This window comes from Ictalurus punctatus, chromosome 23 (genome assembly GCF_001660625.3).
Source record: "Ictalurus punctatus breed USDA103 chromosome 23, Coco_2.0, whole genome shotgun sequence".
Lineage (NCBI taxonomy): Eukaryota > Metazoa > Chordata > Actinopteri > Siluriformes > Ictaluridae > Ictalurus > Ictalurus punctatus.
Window position 1 is genome coordinate 18,601,925 of NC_030438.2, and position 20,771 is coordinate 18,622,695.

At 40.7% G+C, this 20,771-nt stretch overlaps 1 protein-coding gene across 1 annotated transcript; it reads right to left on the reverse strand.

Moving 5' to 3' along the window:
* Window positions 1-618: 618 nt before the first annotated feature.
* On the reverse strand, window positions 619-18,286 carry col28a1b (collagen, type XXVIII, alpha 1b). The gene is made up of 35 exons (XM_017453897.3): window positions 18,139-18,286; window positions 16,776-16,903; window positions 16,060-16,619; window positions 14,673-14,693; window positions 14,527-14,586; window positions 14,379-14,432; window positions 13,922-13,966; window positions 13,782-13,808; window positions 13,595-13,639; window positions 13,471-13,515; window positions 12,166-12,219; window positions 10,794-10,862; window positions 10,435-10,503; window positions 10,278-10,346; window positions 9,987-10,055; window positions 9,844-9,912; window positions 9,640-9,708; window positions 9,465-9,533; window positions 8,776-8,847; window positions 8,620-8,688; window positions 8,420-8,491; window positions 8,047-8,115; window positions 7,824-7,892; window positions 7,347-7,415; window positions 7,165-7,233; window positions 6,812-6,880; window positions 6,412-6,480; window positions 6,188-6,256; window positions 6,038-6,118; window positions 5,742-5,777; window positions 5,608-5,644; window positions 4,356-4,910; window positions 3,834-3,997; window positions 2,616-2,814; window positions 619-2,430 (listed from the first exon to the last, which is right to left on the reverse strand). Exons 2-35 carry the CDS (start codon window positions 16,894-16,896, stop codon window positions 2,258-2,260), a joined length of 3,456 nt encoding a protein of 1,151 aa, XP_017309386.1. The 5' UTR covers window positions 16,897-16,903; window positions 18,139-18,286; the 3' UTR covers window positions 619-2,257.
* Between the last annotated feature and the right edge of the window lie 2,485 nt (window positions 18,287-20,771).

The window sequence follows — 20,771 nt, forward strand, 5'->3', positions numbered from 1 at the left end:
ACATTTAAAAATGGCAGACAGGAAGTTTGATCAATCATGAGATAATTGGTATCATTGTTCTTTGCATGAACCACGAAATCTATTAAGACCGATCTTATGACTGTAGGCAAAAGGAATCAGTAGCTATTAGCATTTTTATAAATACCATTATCTTTTTTTTTGTCCCAAAACTTTTTGCATCCCATCAGAGCATGGTGCCAAAGACACGTACCAAGCATCGTAACGATACGCCAAGGCGTTCGTAAAATACTGCATTTTATGACTAAATTCAAAATGGCCGACATCTAAAATGGCCGACGTAGGAATCTTTCATATCGTTAGACTCGGTATACCCCACTGAATGTAATGAGACCGATTCGATGATTTTATGACAAACTGTTCAGTTATAAGCAACAATGTGCTTTTTTCATATCTCGTGACCACTCTCAAATATTTTTTGAGAAATTCTGAGCCCACTAGTCAAAATATTTCTAGTTTGCATCCGTATCTAATTTAATTCAAGTTATTTTTCATTACCGAGTCTATTATCAGTGAAAAGTAAAATCTTAGAAATATTTATATTCACGTGGACAATAAAATATAAAAAAAAAACCAAAAAAACAATCAATTACGAGCACGTCGAAGATGAAGAATAACTTTATTTTATAACTTTATTTATAAGTGAACCGTGAACAATATCAGCTCAGACATTTTAAACAGTTTTTCAAACCAGCAAACCTGTGATGTAAACAAAGTCCTGCTCTAAAATGTGAATGAAGCGTAACGACTGACGCGATCGCTTCCCGTTATCGACGTCGCGAAAGGCGTGACCCCCCCCCCCCCCCCAAAATGGTGGAGCGATACGGTCGTCTAGACGGATGTCTTTCTGAATGATAATTACGTTCATGTACCCCTTTGTTCAGGGACGGTTCTCGCCGTCCCCACTGCCGCTCGAGGTTACTTCGGGTGTTGTTATCCACAAATCGCCGAGACCGAGACGTCCGGGCCTTCCGTCCACGCCGAGACGGCGTTTTTGTCCGGTCAAAAGGAGCGTTACGAAACTCCCAAGTGGATGAATTTGAAAACGGAGCTACTGGAAAACTATTTTATTCATTATAGTAGTATTTTGAATTAACGTCGTTTTTTTTTATCACGTATGTGCGGTGTTAGGGATATACACGTTTTCAGCGAGTTCGTTTTTGGAAAACGTTTTCTATCTATCTGGATTAACGTACATGTAGCCTAAGCCTTTCTGTGGGAGGAGCTTGTTCGAACACCGACCTTGCAGTGGAATCTGCTTATATATATATATATATATATCTCGAAATATTTCTGATGTGTTCAGTGATTCTCGTCGGTTTCGTGAATCTGTTGCCAGGTGCTGTATTTTTCATTTTGTATTCGTCAACGAACTGGAGAAAGAGTGATAAACTAAAGAAAGAGGGCGATATGAATAGATGGCCTGATGAAATGACTATTAATCGACTGTTTTCAAAAGATGTAGAGGATCATCAGCGTTCATTTGGCTAGGATTTACAGCAGCATGTACCCTTCCCAGGAAAGAGATCGTAATGGAACAAGCTACTAAAACCTACTACAGGTCTGGCCATCTAGACGTGACGGAAACAGACATTTTAAAAACGTATATCATTTTGTTAATCACATCTCCGTTATATCGATGTTGAGAACTGTATATCGTACGATATCATGACATGTTCGCACAGTGGGGCTCGTTTATCGCTCGTTTAATAAAGTTGGGTGCAAAAGTTTTTGTCAAATCGAACGCGTGCTCACGTGCGTACGGCGTTAAATGCCGAACGGCTAGAAACGACGGCGCGTCGTTTCACGGCGCGGCCGATTCCCCTTTAACCACGCCCTCGGGATTCCATAAAAGGAGTTGAAAAAGACAAACTGAGAACTAAAAGTGTGGCATGCGCTAAACATTCCGTAGACACACGCTACCTCGGGTTAAATCGTATCGAACTATACTCTATACAAGGTTCAAACTCGATTTAAGGTATTTATGCGTAAATTTACACAAACTCAGGAGCGATACGAACACCTCGTTTCTGGCGTAAATGCTCCTGTGAAAGATTCGATAAATGAGGTCCAGTTAGCACCTAGTTAGTTAACACCTGTGAATGTATTCGTGTTCCTCCACCTCCTAAACCTCCCTGCCTTCAACACGCCGCTGCTCGGCTTTAATAAATATATAAGTATATACTCTTTGGTTTATAGCCTTGCTTTTTCATTACTTAATGGTCAGCGAGGCGGGGATTTAGTTGATGACGCAGGATTTCCGGCAGATGCTCTCTGTGTCAAAGCGATTACTGTTGCCGTGGCAACCTCCGAACCAGAACTGGGCGCAGGAGTTGGCCTTGGGTTCGTAATACCATTTCACCACGTACGTGCGGCACGGCCCGGGGTCGAGCGGCTGCAGGCAGGCGTCGTCTGTAAACAGAAGTGTTGCATCTGCAGTTTGATTTTCATCAAGTTTCAAGTTCGGAGCAATCACGTGTACGTCAGTGCGTTATCCATCTATAAACGTGTCCTCGTGAGCAGTGTACATAATATTATGTCCTGGACATACTGTGTAAATTATACATAAAATCTTTCAATGAATGTGTAAGAGTTACCATGGCTAAATTCATCCTGAATCAGTAGTAGGCGTGGCTCAGTGGTGATGCTGGTGGTGCGCGGTTCCGGTCTCTCTAAGGGTTTTCCTGGATCAGAATCATATGTGATGTGCCACAGATCATCCAAACTGTTTGGATTCTCCCCACTGAAGAACGGTGCTCTGGTGCTGTCCAAGATCCCTCCTGATGCTCCTGGCTCCTGATGCCCAAATAATACCATGTTAATAACAGTATAATCTCTGATCTGAATATTATATCGTTGCTTTGGTTTATTATTAAAGCAGTTTGAGGATTCATTTTCACTATGAATAATGAATCATTTCAAATCGTTACACATTTCAAATCATTATTCGATGTGTCGTATAGATGTGAATCACATCAGTCATTATTTGATGCGTCATATAGACATGATTCATTATTCGATGTGTCACATGGATATGAATTATTATTCAATTTGTCATATAGAATCAGTTCTATTTGACACCTCGAATAATGATTCACATCTATATGACACATCAAATAATGACTCATGTCTATATGACGTCAGATAATGATTCAAAGCCATATGGCATGTTGTATAATGAATCGCATCACATAAAAATTCGCATCTATATGACATTGAATAATGATTCGTATATATAGGACATGTCAAATGGTGACTCGTGTCCACATTCAATAATGAATCACATCTATTTGACACGTCAAATAATGATTGATATTGCAATGACATGTCAAATAATGATTCACATCTATATGACGCATTGAATAATGAATCATTTCAAATCATTATTTGATGTTTCATGTAGACATGATTCATTATTCAATGTGTCATATAGATGTGAATCAGTTCTATTTGACACATCGAATAATGATTCACATCTATATGACACATCAAATAATGAATCATGTCTATATGACGTCAAATAATGATTCAAAGCCATATGGCATGTTGAATAATGAATCACATCACATAATGATTCACATTTATATCCATAGAACAAGTCGAACAATGACTCACACCCACATTCAAGAATGAATCGCATCTTTAGGACTTATTAAATTCTGAAACGTATCTGAGTATCACGCATCTATGGAGCACAGTGAATAATGAATCGCATCTATTTGTCTTATCAAATATAGACTCATCTATATGACACATTGAATAACGCTCCCCTCTGATCTAGTCAAAAGAGGTAGATATAGACAGATATGGCCTACCTGTGTGTGGTCTGCTTTAAAGGTCGGGTTGTATGGCCTCCTCCATGATCCCTCATCGTAAAATGGGACTCCGGCGGTTACAGGGAGGAGATCAGGCTTGGGCGTTTGACTGAACATGCCGTCACTGTTCTCACATAGTTTCACCAACAGCTTACTCTCCAGTACTGAACCAGAGAGAACACAATAAAAACAAACATGAGGTTAGTAAGGTGGATATCATGAGTTTAAAGCCTGGAGATTTAACCCCTCAGAACTATGCGTATTAGCTATATAGATGTAGTATCTTCTAAAGCTAGCACAAATTAAATAATTAACTAATTGCAGGTAGGAACTAAAGTTGAAGAAATGTCGCACCAAATGGTGCCACTGGATCGGTCAGAGGAATCGTTCGAGCCAATGGGATTGTTTTGTCGTTTTACCATTGTCGCTGAAATCGTGGCTCTGTGTCCGGTACGTACACGAAAGATGACCGGTTATCTGTCACTTTGTCGTTTGCAACTGAAATGCAAAAAGGTAACATACCAGTGAGTGTCCTGAAGTCACTAATCAGGTAGATGTGCTCCTCATCCGGATCAGAGGCGATGGTTTCCAGCTCTCTCTTGAAGCTCTCATAAAACGGTTCGCTCCGATTCACTACACCAATGACGAACATCTCGACGTTGCTGGAGTGTGCGTCTCGCACTGCATCGTCCAGCTTAACCACGTCTCGTTGGTCCATCTGGCCATCTGTAATCACCACCACCACTTTCCGAACTCCAGGCCGCGCCGAAAGGAACAGCTGATTGGCCTGATGGATGGCACTTCCTGTGTAGGTCCCCTCCCCCATGTAGGTCATTCGGCGTACGGCAGATTTCAACTCGTCAACGCTCAGGGGTTGATACAGGTCACTGATCACTGCAGTCATGTGGCTGTACAGCACAATCCCGACATGTGTGACATTGGGCCTGACGGAAACGCGGTCGATCAGGGCATTCACAAAGTCCTTCATGATGTCGAAGTTGTCAGGACCCACGCTCTCTGAGCTGTCGATCACAAAAACCAGCTCCAGGGGGCTGAATCTGCAAATCACGCCACAGCCTGAAAGAAGAAATTGTTCTTAGGATTATGGAAATGTAAAAAAGAATTTAAAAATGCAGACTTTGTCTCAAGATGCATTAGTGTGCAGAAAAATTAATGAAATTCCTTGTCTTTTTAAGAGAAGTCTTGAAAGATTTTGGCGACCGGATCACTTGATTGTGGAGTACAGTCCCTTGTTTTTGGACTTTGCGCATTTGTTGGTGCTTCAACATTACCATATTTAAAGATGAGAAAATTGAATGGAAAATGGCAGAAGATATGGTTTAATGCTTGGATTATGTACGCTTCAGCATCCTGCCTTGCAGACTGGGCTATTTAGCACCTAACCACTAGGGGGCTCAGGGAAATATTATGTAGCTATAAAGGCTATCCAGTGAATACTAAGCAGCTAACACCAAGCAGAGTTAGTGTTTCAAGCAAAATCGCACAAAATGGAAACGTTCGTATGTAAATCTTCCTTCGGTACAAATTTCCGAATCAGAAAGTCGCATTAATGTTATAGTCACAGACGGAAAGCCACCAGCACTGAACCCAGAGGCTGACGAAGCACCGACAGCTAGCAAAAGGTAAAAATGGTTGATAACCATGGCTCTAGACTGCGTCACCAAGTTTGCTTCCACCTCTTCTAATTTATTTGTTAGCATGATTTTGCGTTACGAAGTGCATGTAAATAGACTAAATGTAAAAAAAAACTCACCACAAATGGATTTAATTAATTTGACAACTTCTTCTCTCTGCAAGACACGGGACAAAAAAACTAAACGTTACACACATCATCTCACATCAACGATTAGAAATCTGTACGCTTCCCAATGGCTCGATCACACTTACAGTGAGACCGGTTTCTCCTTTTTGGCCTGGTCTTCCCTGCCAAGTAAGCACATCACGTAAGGGTTGCAAAATAATAATAATAATAATAATAATAATATATATATATATATTATATAATATTCATATATATATATATATATTTTTTTTTTTTTCATTCATTATGAAAATGTATTCATTGAAAAGTATTACATTTATTTGACCTGCATTTTTAGATTTCAGAGTCATTTTTTCAAGTGAAATCTAAACACAAAAAATATATATACACATGCATAAGAATATTCACAAACGTTCAATACCCCTGGCCCTGTTTGTCCTGGTTCCCCTTGTCCTCCTTTGTCCCCTTTGCGTCCTCGTTCTCCTGTAAATCCACGGTCCCCCTGCAAAACGGTCCGACATTACAGTGGCGTCCACGTCTTCTTATAGAACAGGACATGAACTCATCTTACCTTTTGCCCAGGTAAACCCTCTCCTGGGGCTCCTCTTGGTCCCACTAATCCCTGGAATCCAGGCTCACCCTGTACAAAATAGACATGCAGATAGTACGGGCCTACAAAAAAGCTCTGTCACGTTTCACGTTCACAATATTATAGTGGAATCCACTCGACCAACAAATGAAGTCCATGTTATGGGGATTTGTACTGAATACTGAAGTACATCTTATACATCTTGCCTTTGGGCCTTGGATTCCCTCTCCTGGGAGCCCAGGTGGGCCAGGTAGGCCAGTCTGACCCATAGAACCCTGCAAATCAAATGAAAACCTCATTATTCCATTTGGTCACAAAAACTGCACGGAGATTGTTAGTGGACTTTTTCACGGTGTGTACTGTCGAAAGTTTAGTATAAAAAAAGCTGATGTTAATATGCTATGCAAAATATTGCTGGAATAATTATCACTTGTATTATTTTCTTATATCCATCTTTTCTATTTTTTTGTGTGTGGACCCTTTACCCTTTATTTATTACATGTCATCTGCCTTGGTACAACCGTAATTTGAAGCCTACCGGTAATCTCCAGGTAACAGAGATAGGAAGATCTGAATCAGAGGCTAATATTAGAGTAAATTACTAACCTTCGGGCCTAAACGTCCAATTCCTGGTGGTCCCAATGGCCCCGGAGGACCCGCAGTACCTCGATCCCCCTGGAACGGACCGCAATCGAAATTGGTTCAAACTGGAAACTATATATATATTTTAAATAAATCAATGTCTGCCATCGGGATTAAGGCCACACCTTTTACACGAATCTGATACTGGAGCAGAATATCACCAAACTATATGATTTGCATGGAGAAATATAAATTCTGGACTTCTATTTTATAACGTCTTGAATTCTATTTGAAATTTAAATTCCACAACGTCAAAGAAAGAAATATAGCTTGAATCTCAGGTTTACTCTTAGAGCAGTGACTGAATTAATTCATACCTTTGGTCCTGGAAAGCCTATCCCCTCTGGACCGGGCTCTCCAGGTAGTCCTCGGGTGCCTGGAGGACCCTAAAGATGATGTAGTGGACAACAAATACAGAGGGAAGAAACAAGTAATGTAGCGTTTACTACAGCTGGATTGTCTGAACTGATCTTCTGGTGATTACGAAACGTATATTTACAGGTGGTCCAGGATAGCCGTCTCCCTTCAGCCCCGGTTCTCCTAAAGGTCCAGGTAATCCTTGTTCACCCTTAACGAGAAGAACGCGGGGAAAAAAACGAAGCTGGATACGACAAACACTTCTCACTTTTCTGAACTCTTACATTCGGTCAGGTGAAAAAAAAAAAAAGTGTGTTTTTAGTTTAAATGTGAAATAGTTTAAAAGTGATGGGGTGTGCAGAGCGAATCATACTGTTATATACTGTATATATTTTTAAACATCTACTATAGATGGAGCTTTGTTTGGTGCAGAGAATGTCCTAGAAATTAGTCTCGGCTACAACCAGTTCAGTGATTAACCCTGTGCTAGTTACAACCGATACCACTGGAGCTACGTAAATCAGACGAGAAGACACTAATCTGTACATTACCTCTAACATATCTAATGGTTTTGATGTTATTGTATAGATGACTTTTATAATAACGTTTAGGATTTGACCTTTGGCCCAGGGATCCCTATTCCTGTTTCTCCAGCAGGTCCTGGAAGTCCGGCTGGTCCAGGATCCCCCTATGGAGGATACACTCAGAGTAAGATGCCAAAATCTGGGATTATTCAGCACTATATATTGTACGTATGCGCCTGTATGTCTGCTAGCCGTACTGCACTACCTATAGGTATCTGTCACAGGAATTTTAACCATAAATTTGCAAATCTCAATTACCTTACTGCCTGGTACACCCCTTCCTGGAGGTCCAATTACCCCAGGAAGCCCCAAACCTCCTGGTTCTCCCTATAGAACAGAAGCAGATATATGTAAGGCACAATCTGATTCCACTCCTGAGTTCAGATTTGCATTCTCAAAGGGGTAAAGCAGTATAGACAATTCATGGTATGAATTTAACCATCCAATTCCATTTCATGATTTTAGTTAGAGCAGTTTTAAACAGGATGATACTGAATGTCACATGACTCCACAACAGGAGGACTAGGGCTCCTAACAGGAACCTTATTAAACTAAACAGGACCTTGGAATAAGTTATGGTAGCTTATCTAAATAAAATAGCTACAGGTTTCTTGACTATTAAATGTCCTACCTTGAGCCCCACTGGACCCATTGGTCCCACGACTCCTGGTTGTCCTCTTGCTCCTCTATCTCCTCGCTCTCCCTTTAAGATTAAGGCATGTATGATTTGAATATCATTGTTTACAGGTCATATGTCTTATTTAAACTGCTATACTGTTTTGTGATGCTTTATGAGGACCTAAGAAATGCCTGAGAGGACATCATATAAACCTTTTCTCCAGGTAGACCTTTACCAGGTAGTCCCTCTAGTCCTCTAGGCCCAGGAACACCGATTTCACCCTATATTGAGAAGATAAAATATGGCCAAATATTGCATTCTGGAGCAGAAACGGCTTGGTTTTAAATCGGTTACGTGAACATGCCAACCTTTGGTCCTCTTGCGCCGTCTTCTCCTGGAGCACCTGGCTCTCCTGGGATACCTCGAAAGCCAGGCTCGCCCTACAGCAGAGACATGTTAAAGGCTAAATTTGGAAATAGATGGCTGTTGCATCATCAGGAATTAACTCTATTGATCTCCAGACTACAGGGTGAGTAAGTTCATATTGCGCCAATTGGGAACCAATCAGATTACTTTTAATCAATCAATGGATAAGGACTTTCACCAACCAAAGCAGTAGGTCACAGTAGTTACAGTAGGTCCACCAAAGTTCAATTATCCTGTCTATTTGAGTATATTTTTAAGTGGTTTCTCCAGCACTAACTGTGTAAAATTACCAACCCTCAAGTCCAAGTCAAGTCTGAATCATCTTACCCACACATCCAGGTCCAGTCTAAAGTCTCTAAGCTAATAAAAGTAACTTTAGTAAAGTCCAAGTCCTGAATCGTCCTACCTGAAATGCAGTAAGATGTAGTTGAAGAATATTGAGGAAATACTTATTTACAAAGTCTATTTCTACATGTTTGAGTATGCAGAATTATAGGTCCAAGTCAAAGTCTGACATTTATAATCTGATGTCCATGGTCACAGGTTAAATATATGGGTGTCCAAGTGATTAAAATCAAGGCTTAAACCCAAATTAGAGGCTCCATTACTCCATCCATCCCTTCCGTCTCACCTTGGCTCCTGGCTCTCCGACGCCTTTCTGTCCTGGTGGTCCACGTTCTCCTGGGAAGCCGCGGTCTCCCTGTGGAAAAAACAGAACTTTGCCTCCACCTGGTGTTTCCAGCAGGAACTGCACTGTTTCCATGTTTCACTGGAATTTAATGAACATTGTTACACAAGTACTCTACCTTGTCACCAGTGATGCTTATCCCTGGGATACCTCTGGGACCAGGAGGACCTATTGGACCCTGGGTTCCCTACATGTGTTTTGTTGTAGCGTTGGCATGAGGGTGAAGGCAAAAAAAGAAACGTATACACTGGTCAATTCATTGCTTTATCACTATCTGAGCAGCATTTCTATGGAATTCTCATTATATGCTAAAATGTAAAACCTTTTCTCCTTGAATTCCCAATCCAGGAGTCCCGATAGGACCAGGAGGCCCAGGAGGCCCAGTGTTACCCTGTAGGATGCACATTTGATTAATAAAAATAACCTTTACGATTAAAAAATGTAATTATTATTACTGTGTTATACCTTTTCACCATTTAAGCCAAAACCTGGTGGTCCACGAGCTCCAGTAGAACCATTATAACCTCGATCCCCCTGAGATATAAACCAGTTTAGATTTTCATCCTATGCTAAGCTGTGTATTTGAAGTTGGTAAGCTGGAGTAATAAGGGGCAGACTAGTCAGCATCACAGTGTAATACCATTGGTATATATATATATATATATATATATATATATATATATATATATATATATATATATATATATATAAAATTTAAAAAAATGCACCAGATCTTTAAAGCAGTGGTGTGCTCACCTTTGGCCCTACTAGCCCCTCTCCTGGGAAGCCAGGAACCCCTTGAGGCCCCGGAAGTCCTGGTGGTCCCTTCATTAATAAATGCAGTCATTATTGCATTATTATTGATAGATTCATGCTAAGACATTTTGGCACATTTTTGTCAGTACCCACTTACTGGTTGACCTGGTTGACCTGTTCCGATTGGACCTACAGGGCCTGGTCTTCCCTGGTTTCCTTTCTCCCCCTAGAACCATTGCATATCCATAATTCAAAGTTACACACAGGTAGCAGGACATTTTTGCAGGTAATATCTTTGTTTGTTTGCTATGCAATAATTATTGAAGGAGGTTGCATTTAGTAAGCCCGTATGAGACTGGAAAGGATTAGCCATATTTACTTGTCAAGGCTAGACTCTGTTCTAATCAAAACGATCCCTTTAACTGGTACAGTCCTTTACTAAAAAGTGAATCTTATCCTAACTCATTAACTCTCATTTCTGACCTTTAATGTATACAATAAATCACATCGCTTCACCTTAGGACCGGGAAATCCAATGCCGATATCCCCTCGAGGTCCAGTTGCACCAGGAAGTCCACGATCTCCCTACATGCAGATTAAATGTTAAGACTTGCAAATGAATAAAATAGAAGTTAGTAAAGACTGAGAATTGAACACGAGGCATGAGGAACAATTTTAGCTCAAACTGCCACAGGTTGCTAATGTTAGCTCAAACCGCCACAGGTTGCTAATGTTAGCTCAAACCGCCACAGGTTGCTAATGTTAGCTCAAACCGCCACAGGTTGCTAATGTTAGCTCAAACCGCCACAGGTTGCTAATGTTAGCTCAAACCGCCACAGGTTGCTAATGTTAGCTAAAACCGCCACAGGTTGCTAATGTTAGCTAAAACCGCCACAGGTTGCTAATGTTAGCTCAAACTGCCACAGGTTGCTAATGTTAGCTAAAACCGCCACAGGTTGCTAATGTTAGCTCAAACTGCCACAGGTTGCTAATGTTAGCTAAAACCGCCACAGGTTGCTTATGTTAGCTAAAACCGCCACAGGTTGCTAATGTTAGCCAGATGGAATACATATCACGCTAACTTGATGAAAACATTTCACAAAATGTCTTCAGTACAATTATAAAATTATGGATATTTTAAAAAATACACTTCCGGTCAAAAGTTTAGACACACTCATTCTTTATTTTATTTTTATTTTCCGCATTTTAGAATGATAACAAAGTCATCAAAACTAAGGAACTATGGGAATTATGTTGTGCTAAAAAATCACTTGAAAAAATAAAAATAATTTAATATCATCTTCAAAGTAGACGCCCCTTTTACCGAGAATTTCCCGAAATATTTTCTCGGCCTTTTCTCGACCGGTTTCTTGAGGAATTCCCCTGAGATGTTTTTTTTAAACAGTATTAAAGGAGTTCCCACCGACGCTGGACACTTATCGGCTGATTTTCGGAATATTTCTCTCCGAGTCGTCCGTTTAAAAAAAAAATATTATAAAATAAATGACATAATAAATAAATTTACAAACATTTTTTTCTTCTAGTTTGCCCTCATTGTGTCATGTTCTAACATGGCATAGCTGAAAGTCTGATGGGTCAGGTGCCATGAATTCTCTGGCTCCTACAAAATCAAAATGTACTCCGTTGACCTTTACTGAGAATAAAGCTATCTTTCATTCACACTTGGATCTGAATATGATATGGAGTATTCTCAAAGCGCTCTTTGTAGAACCGTGTATGCCATGTATGGAAACCCCCTAGAAATGTCAGCTATAAATAATCCACAGATAAAACACAGTGTAAAAGCAATAATACTCGACTGTGTTACGCATTGCGCAACAAACATCGTTCTCTTTTCTGCCAAAGAATTTCAGTAAGCTGTTCTTACTTTGGGGCCTTCCTGTCCTTCAGGTCCTTCGTCCCCTGCTGGCCCTTGGGGGCCCTGAATAAGAGACAGACGAAAAGCACTGTTTCAAACAGTTAACATTGTAGTTCATGATCACTGACGACTGCTTCCGCTATTTATTACATATACAGACGCATTATCCTGCTGAAAGAGGCCACTGCGATTAGTTAATACAGTTGCCATGAAGGGGTGTATTTGACCCGCAACAATGTTTAGGTAGGTTGTATGCGTCAAAGTAACATCCACGTGAATGCCAGGACGCAAGGTTTCCCAGCAGAACATTCCCCGGAGCATCACACTTCCTCCGCCAGCTCGCCTTCTTCCCGTAGTGCATCGTCTTCCCCGGGTAAGCGACGTACACGCGCCCGGCCGTCCACACGACGTGAAAGAAAACGTCATTCGTCAGACCACGCCACGTTCTTCTATTGCTCCATGGTCCAGTTCTGATGCTTACTTACTCATTGTAGGCGCTTTCAGCCCACGAGACCTGCCGTTTTAGAGACGCTCTGTCCCAGACGTCTAGCCATCGCAATTTGGCGCTTGTCAAAGTCTCTCAGATCCTTGCCCATTTTTCCTGCTTCCAACACATCGACTTCGAGTGTTCACTTATATAATAAATATATCCCACTCCTTTACAAGTTCCACTGTAACAAGATAATCATCTGTCAGTGGTTTAATGTTATGGCTGATTGGTGCGGTGTACAAGGAATCGAACATTTCGCGACGTGCTGTTATTGGAAATGACTCGACGTTGGGATGGTGACAGTGCCTTCAGTATTATCTATAATAACCGACGTTAGTATAATCTATAAATGTAGTAGATAATATGGTATATAGAGACTCAGCTGATGTATTACTCAGTATAACATACTGTAAATGAGACGAAATCGAGTCATGCTAAATGAGGTCTCCGACGTTTGGACCGTCCTGTAGGCTGTGATAACGTCGGTCCTCCCTCCATGCGCAAAGCCAGACACGTCTACATTTCTCCGTCCTCACTTTAATCCCAGCGAACAAAGTCTAAAAAAAATAATATCCCACATATCTGCGTTCACCGTCTTAACGTGCCCATTGGTACGGGATTACGAGTGATCCTCTGCTCACATTCCATAAGTGCAGGTCGGAGGACGAGCGCCGTTATTTCTCCTATGGTTTAATTTACTACCGAGTATATAATAGCTATAAAAAAAATGTCTTTTTAAAGCTCCAAATCTACATTTAAAGGGATGGGAAAAGTGCAGACGGAGACAAATCATGGTTCTAAATGATGTTTATATGATTTTTTACCTGCTCTCCTCGGACTCCTCTCGGTCCTGGGGGTCCTTCACCGCCCTGAGAAGTACAATATTTCACCAATCGAATACATAATCGTCATTAATAAAGGTCTCTGGTGTAGTTTAGGGACACATACCTTATCTCCTTTTGATCCGGGAGGTCCACATTCTCCTCTGTCACCCTAGAAGACACTCACAGCTTCACTGATCACACACAGTGAGTGGAAATGGTGTGTTTGGAGTTTACACTTCTCTATAACAGGGCAAGTTGTGTTTTTTTTGTTGTTGTTGTTTTGTCTAATACTATTAAGTTATAACTCTTACCTTATTACCTTTGTACCCGGGTCGTCCCTAAAGAAGACACACACACACACACACACACACACACACACATGAATAGTGATACACACAGGTACAATAGTGTACAAGATCTAGAATGACGAATGCAGTCCTGTAGGCTTTACCTCAGGCCCGTCCGCTCCCGGAAGTCCTGCAGGTCCGGTGTTTCCCTGCGGTGACGTGAAAGAGTGAGTGTGTGTGTCCAGGTAATGATGTTCAATACAGTACGATGTGTGTACAAGTGTGTGTTGGTGTACATGCATGTATATCTGTGTGTGAGTGAGTGTGTGTGTCCAGGTAATGATGTTCAATACAGTACGATGTGTGTACAAGTGTGTGTTGGTGTACATGCATGTATATCTGTGTGTGTGTGTGTGTGTGTACAGAGAGAGATACCTCACTGCAGTTGAATGAAAATGATGTACAATACAGTACATGGTGTGTGTGTGTGTGTGTGTGTGTACTTCTTTTTGGAAGTTGAGTACAGTTCATGGTGTGTGTGTGTGTGTGTACACATTCTTTGTTGTGTGTATTTTCCTAACGAACTGTTAGATTACAGTCAGAGTTGTTTTTCCGGTTCACCTTTACACCTTTGGTTCCCGGCAGTCCTTTAATCCCCGCGTCTCCTTTCTTCCCCTGAAACACACAGGATGAAGTTCTTCACTCATGCACATCACTCCCTGTAAAACCCCACGAATCATCACTTCAGTATGGTGGGTATTTCACTCACAGGGGTTCCCGGAACTCCTCTCTCTCCTTTCTCACACACACACGCTTGCACTCGTGGACACTGAAACACAAAACCCGGTCAGTAACACACCAGTGTGTGTGTGTGTGATGCATAGCTTCATGAACTGACTGAACTCAGACACTTACTTCTATATTGGCCACTTTTTTCTGCAAAAAGAAAAGAATACACGGAGAGATTAGAATATATTTCATAAATGTTTCTGAAGCACGTTTTTAGCAGCGATGTGTAGTAAGGGTGTAACACAGTTCCTGTATCTGTTAACTTAGCGTTCAAATACGCCTATCTGTATTGGGATTTAAACTGGAAGTGGGTGTGGTCTGGACAGGAAGGCGCCATGTGGATCAGGGGAGTGATATTTATAGTTGATAACAATATCATCCACATGATTTTTAGGTTTGTTACAGTGCTGAAAAATCTGGGGACGCAGCGATGCTGCTAGCGATGCTGCTAGCCAAAATGGAGGCCTTCGTGCACCATTACATAATAACTTTAGAAAACCTTCGCTGGAATATTTTCCTTTAATAATGATGTCTTTTGATGGAAACACACACACACACACACACACGCGCGCAATGAATGTACAAGTGAATATATTTTATTATTTTTTAAATTGATTCATTGTTTCGTTTTGTTTTTTCGGCGTGAGGAGGGACACGGTGGCTTAGTGGTTAGCATGTTTGCCTCGCACCTCTGGAATTTAGGAATTTGATCCCCGACTCCGCCCTGTGCGTGCGGAGTTTCCATGTTTTCCCAGTCCCACGCTTCGGGGGTCTCCTCTCCCACTCCGAAGACATGCGCTGTACGCTGGAGGAATTTCCAAATTGCCCGTGGTGTATGAATGTCTGCGATTGTGCCCTGAAACGTTTCGGGACCCCGTCCGGTGCGCCCTGCCTCGTGCGCCGAGTCCCCTGGGATCGGCTCCAGGCTCCCCGGCGACCCCTCGTTGGATAAGCGTTACGGAAGACGTATGGATGGATGTATTCATATTTGGTTGCATCCCTAACGTAGCAAACATTCACACGGCGTCTGGAACATTCCACATTCCGCATACCGTATCATATCCGCGGTTCAGGATTTAAACCTTCGTGGTGTTTATATTGTGATGTTTGTGGTATCAGTTAGCATGTGTTGATGCTCTCTTATATTAGCACATGACATTTTCCTGCTTGGAATCTTTAATCATCCCAAACACAGCACAATCCACTCCATTGTGGGTTCAGACTTGACCTTTAATGTGCGACATTTATGTACGTGGAAGCTGGCGTATAGATAATACTTAGAATGCTTAGATTTTCTGTTTTGTTTCGTTTGGGTGCTAATATAATATAAGTAGCTTGTTTCACAGAATGTCGAGAATTGCTGTGATTTAAGAGAAATAAATCTCTTCAGGACGCGCTTTTATTGGAAAACAATCAGCATTCGGAACTCTGCAATATCCTGTTATTGATTATTTGCCTATAAGCGCACACCACGGGGATCATTAGAAATGCATATCAGCAGTATTTAGCTTACGAGCTCCTGAAGCAGTCTCTCCTCGAGGTCGGGATCGTTGAGGTTGTGCACGAACTGCTGTGCCGGACTGCTAGCCATGACTCGCAGCTTGGCGCTGTTTTGGCTGCCCTGTGATGACAAGCTGATGGTGAAGAGCTTGATGTTGTGACCTTTGGCCTCAGAGGCTGCAGCCAGGATGTCGGGACTGCGTGGATGGTCGGAGCCGTCAGTCATCAGGAGCATCACCCTGACGTTCTTGTCGTCTGTCTCGCGTACGAAGAGCTCGGTGGCGTTCCCGATGGCGTAGGATGAGTACGTGCCCTGTCCGATGTAGGCCATGGAGCCGACGCTGGTCAGGAAGTCGTCCAGTCCACGCCAGTCGGAGAAGCTCTGCACGATGGACACAGAGCTGCTGTACTGGAGAGCAGCGAGGCGGGGCATCAGGTGCCAATCGCCGACCTGCATCTTCAGCACCCGGGCACCAAACGAGCGCACAAAGTCCTTCTCTTTCTCAAAGCCGTACGACATGGCGCTCTCCGAGCTGTCCAGGAGGAAGGCCAACTCCAGCGCACACACCAGCACTGCTCATGGAAGACATAAAAATCCAGTCCAAAGCTTACGAATGGGAAGAACATGCGTGGGTGCTAATCATTTTAACATCTGTTTCCAACAGCAAGTTTCGCACAGACTGGGAATCTATCAAATGAGAAAATACACCAAACACAACTTCGATTTACCCTTTCGGTCTTTTGTGGTCAGGTTGTTCGATTGGTTTCTTCTGTTCTGACTTTGGACGTCGTGTGACAGGAATAACAACGCGAAGCACAGCGGCGTCACGCTCCACGGCTTAGCCTTCATGTTTAGCCTAGAAAGGAAAGCGTGAGAATGGGTTAAAGGAATAGTCTGAGCAAAAATCACACCATCTCTCCGTTATCCCAGAGGCCGTCCAAGTTTTTCGTTGTTTCGTACTGGAACTACGTCGCTCAGGACGGAAGCTAAAACGCTCCCGGTTTAGCAATGTGAATATTTTCGTGTCTAAATCATTACTTCCGTAAAGTAGGAGAATAAAACGAAATAAATATTTAAATCAGTTCAAATGTATACCATGATATCATCTGAATCGCTTCTAATGTACGATTTCGACTTTAGACCAAACTTTGGACCACGCCCCATGTCCAAGTCCAGTTTTAAAACCTTTTTCTAGATAAATACGGAATAAAACACGTCCATGTCATGCGGTTCTAGGAAAATAATCAATCATGGGGTGGTGTGATGAAGAGGAGTTACTATTACCACCATCTTTATTTATTAATGAAGAACACATTGTACTTTTTACCCATTTATAGTTATCCATTTATAATAAAACAACTTCGTTTACAGCTATAAACAGTTGTTCCCGCACCATTCTCTCTTTTCTCCCCCCCCATCTTCATGTAAAAAAAAAAAAAAAAAACCCACAGCGTGTCATTTTACCGAGAAAGCGCAAAGCGTAAACTCCTCTGTCGTGAAAATGTTGGAAAACGGACTACATTTTTAGCTACAAAGCGCTGACACTGGAGACTCCTTCCAGAAAAGTTAAATAGAGAAATGGACAGCGCTAAAAACTATATAAATATCTTAACAGTTTACGTTTTCTAATAAGATTGTATGGAACTTTTTTACTTTTTTATTTTACAGAAACAATCCCAATGTTGGTCGTTGGTCTGATAATATATATATATATATATATATATATATATATATATATTATCAGACCAACATTGGGATTGTATCTGTAAAATAAAAAAGTTTATACATATATACATATACATATATATGTAAATATATACACACACACACACACACACATATATATATATATATATATATATATATATATATATATATATATATATATATATATATATATATATATATTTACTGTAAAAAATGTTTGCTCTCCTTCTTAAAGTAACAGTTGCACTAATTGCAATTCCAAAAATACTTATAAGAGTTTAGATAGTTTTAAATGTATTTTGAAGCCTTAACAACATGCATGTACACGGCAGAGGAATAAAACATTATTGGATGTTAAAGTCATCACGTCTTTTAGTTTCTTACCTTTCGTCTCACGCAGAAACGAGTGATTTGATATCAGTAATCCTGTCATATGCGCAGATGGGTCTGGCATGCTGATGGTGCAGGAGGTATCACACTGTCCTGGTCCTGACTGCGCCTCAACATCTCCTCGGTTGCCAGATTATCAAAGTTAACCTCCAGTAGGATTTAAAAATCTTTCGTAGATCATTATAAAACATAAACACACACTCTTTCAGAGTACATTAAGCATCCTTATGGATTTTTGTTCAACCCAATAATACTAAGGTCTTATATCAAACGTTATTAAAAACATCTTATATAAATAGTTATATATAATTTAATAACGTTTAATAATATATTTAATAAAAAAAATTAATGTTTGTGTTATTTAACCTTTTCAACATTGAATTTATTAAATTAAGGGGTGAAACACTCATTGAGGTGACATTGTTCAATCTGGTGCCCCTTTGATTATTAACAGAATCTGAATATTGAAGGTTGCCAGGTTTGTTGCATCCCCCAGAAGAGCTGCTGTTGTATGGACTGTGGGGGGATAAAAACTGAACTATTTTGCCATTTAAAGCATTTATATATTGCACTACTCTCACTACATCTGAAATTCAATAACAATACTTTTTTTTTTTAGCTTTTGGTATTTTTATTACTTGTTTTATTTCCATTAGTCCATGCATTCACAGTGTTTTATGCACAGTTGTTACGAAAGATTTGTGTGTTGTGTTTATCAGGATTGTCTTCCTATATGTATATGTATAAATAAATGCACTCGGGACATTTTTCAATCAGGTTTAAATCCACTCCCTGAAGCACTTTATCGAATCTGAGATGCTTTGTAGACGAAAAATGTGAAATGCATCCGTCTTTTGCGTTTAAATTCCCAGCTGTCTCGAAAAAGGCTGGCAGATTCGCAATATTTAATCATGCATCCGTTTTGGATTTTATATTTTAATATGGGGAACACGGGAAGATGCGTGTTGAATGTATGGAATTCTTAGACCTTGTTGTTGATGTACTTTTCCCGTTAGAGCTTCCCGTACTTCCCGGGAAATCACCTGCCTTGCTCGTGCTGTGTCATTTGTCTCTGGGGGTCTTCACTTGTATTATATTTAGATGCTTTCCAGGTATGTCTACACTCACTGGACACTTTATTAGGCTGTACACCTGCTCATGAAATTATCCGATCAGCCAATCGTGTGACGGCAGCAAAATTTATATAAAATCGTGCAGATTCAGATCCAGAGTTTAAATGTTACACTTTTTTTTTTTTGTAGCAGTTGTATACAGTGTTTTTCTATCACCCTGCTCAGCAGAAACTAAACTCAGAGTCATGATACTCTACACACAGAAACCCAACAGTGTCCTAATTAGTCTTCTAACAGATTTGCGGCAATAAAATAATTCTTTTTAAAAAATAAAAATAAAAAAAAAACACTGATTGAAATAAATCCAGTAAGTTGATTTCACTTGTACGCCAGCATAATTCGAGAAAGGGTTCAATCCGCACCGGACCTTACGGGTGTCAGTGAGAATAAACCACCATCCAAATAATATCTGCTTTGTTTCCCATCAGTGGACAGGGTAAAGATGATGCTATCATGTTGTGTATAAACGGACAGACTACAGTTAGTTACTGCAGATAGACAAGTAGCCATTTGGCTAAATTTGAGACATTTGCATTATAAATACTGATGTTCGTTAAGGTTTATCGTCCCTGTTAAAGAAAGAAAGAAAGAAAGAATTTTTATACCTATCTTACACCTACTACTTGTTTTTACTGGAACTGTATTTTTTTGTACATGGTGTTCCGGTAAAAATCTGTGTTCCTCGACTTTGGGGGCGAGGGCTTCCTCAAAGGAACATTGTGCTGCCAGACACGGAGGAGGACGTGGGAAGAAATTGAAAGAAACAAAACATCGTGCCTCGAAGTTTCACGAAGGAGCAGAAAACCATAAATCTACACTGAGCGATTGTGGGCAGAGAACTGGGGGGTGAAGTATTAAATAAAAAGCCATGTGTTAATTTTTTTCTATTTTTCCCCCCACTCTGTGATTGCTAGGAGATCACTAGCTATGCGTGACCATTCACGAGACGCCTTCTGAAATCAGCAGAACATGCTTGGCTTCGCTTGACGTGACTTTTTGTGTGATAGTGGATGAATCACGCTATTATTCACGGCTGTTGGGGAAAGTGGTGTTAAGTTTCTGTGTGCTGTGGATCTAGTGGTGCTAATTTGTGTTCGTTTTCTGAAAGGATTTGATCATCATGTCGACATTTTTCATCTTTCTGAATGCTGTATCATATCTCTTTCTGAGTTATTGTGCACGTTACGCGCATGGGAAGTGTTTATACGGCTCTAACATTTGGAATATTCGTGTTTTTAAAAAAAAAAAAAAAAAAAACCTTTATGGACATTAAAGTGTCACAAACAATCAAACTAAATTGATTTAGGGTTATTATATAGGATTCAGAGTTAAACTGGATTAAAGTTGGTTCCTTCTGGGTTATAAGATGTCGTCAGTTATGGTCAGGGTCATGGTTAATGAACAATCGTTGCTGAACAAGATAACGGGAAGGAGGTTTGAGTACTTCAGAAACTGCGGATCTCTTGGGATTTTCACTCTCAACGCTCTGTAGAG

Bases quoted from the DNA above. Each gene is read 5' to 3' on its own strand.
- col28a1b (XM_017453897.3), bottom strand. From the start codon at position 16,896: ATGAAGGCTAAGCCGTGGAGCGTGACGCCGCTGTGCTTCGCGTTGTTA. The intron at 13,640-13,781 runs GTAAGAGTTATA...AGTGTCTTCTAG, and splicing joins CCGGGTACAAAGGTAATAAG to GGTGACAGAGGAGAATGTGG. The intron at 7,893-8,046 runs GTAATTGAGATT...TATCCTCCATAG, and splicing joins GGGGTGTACCAGGCAGTAAG to GGGGATCCTGGACCAGCCGG.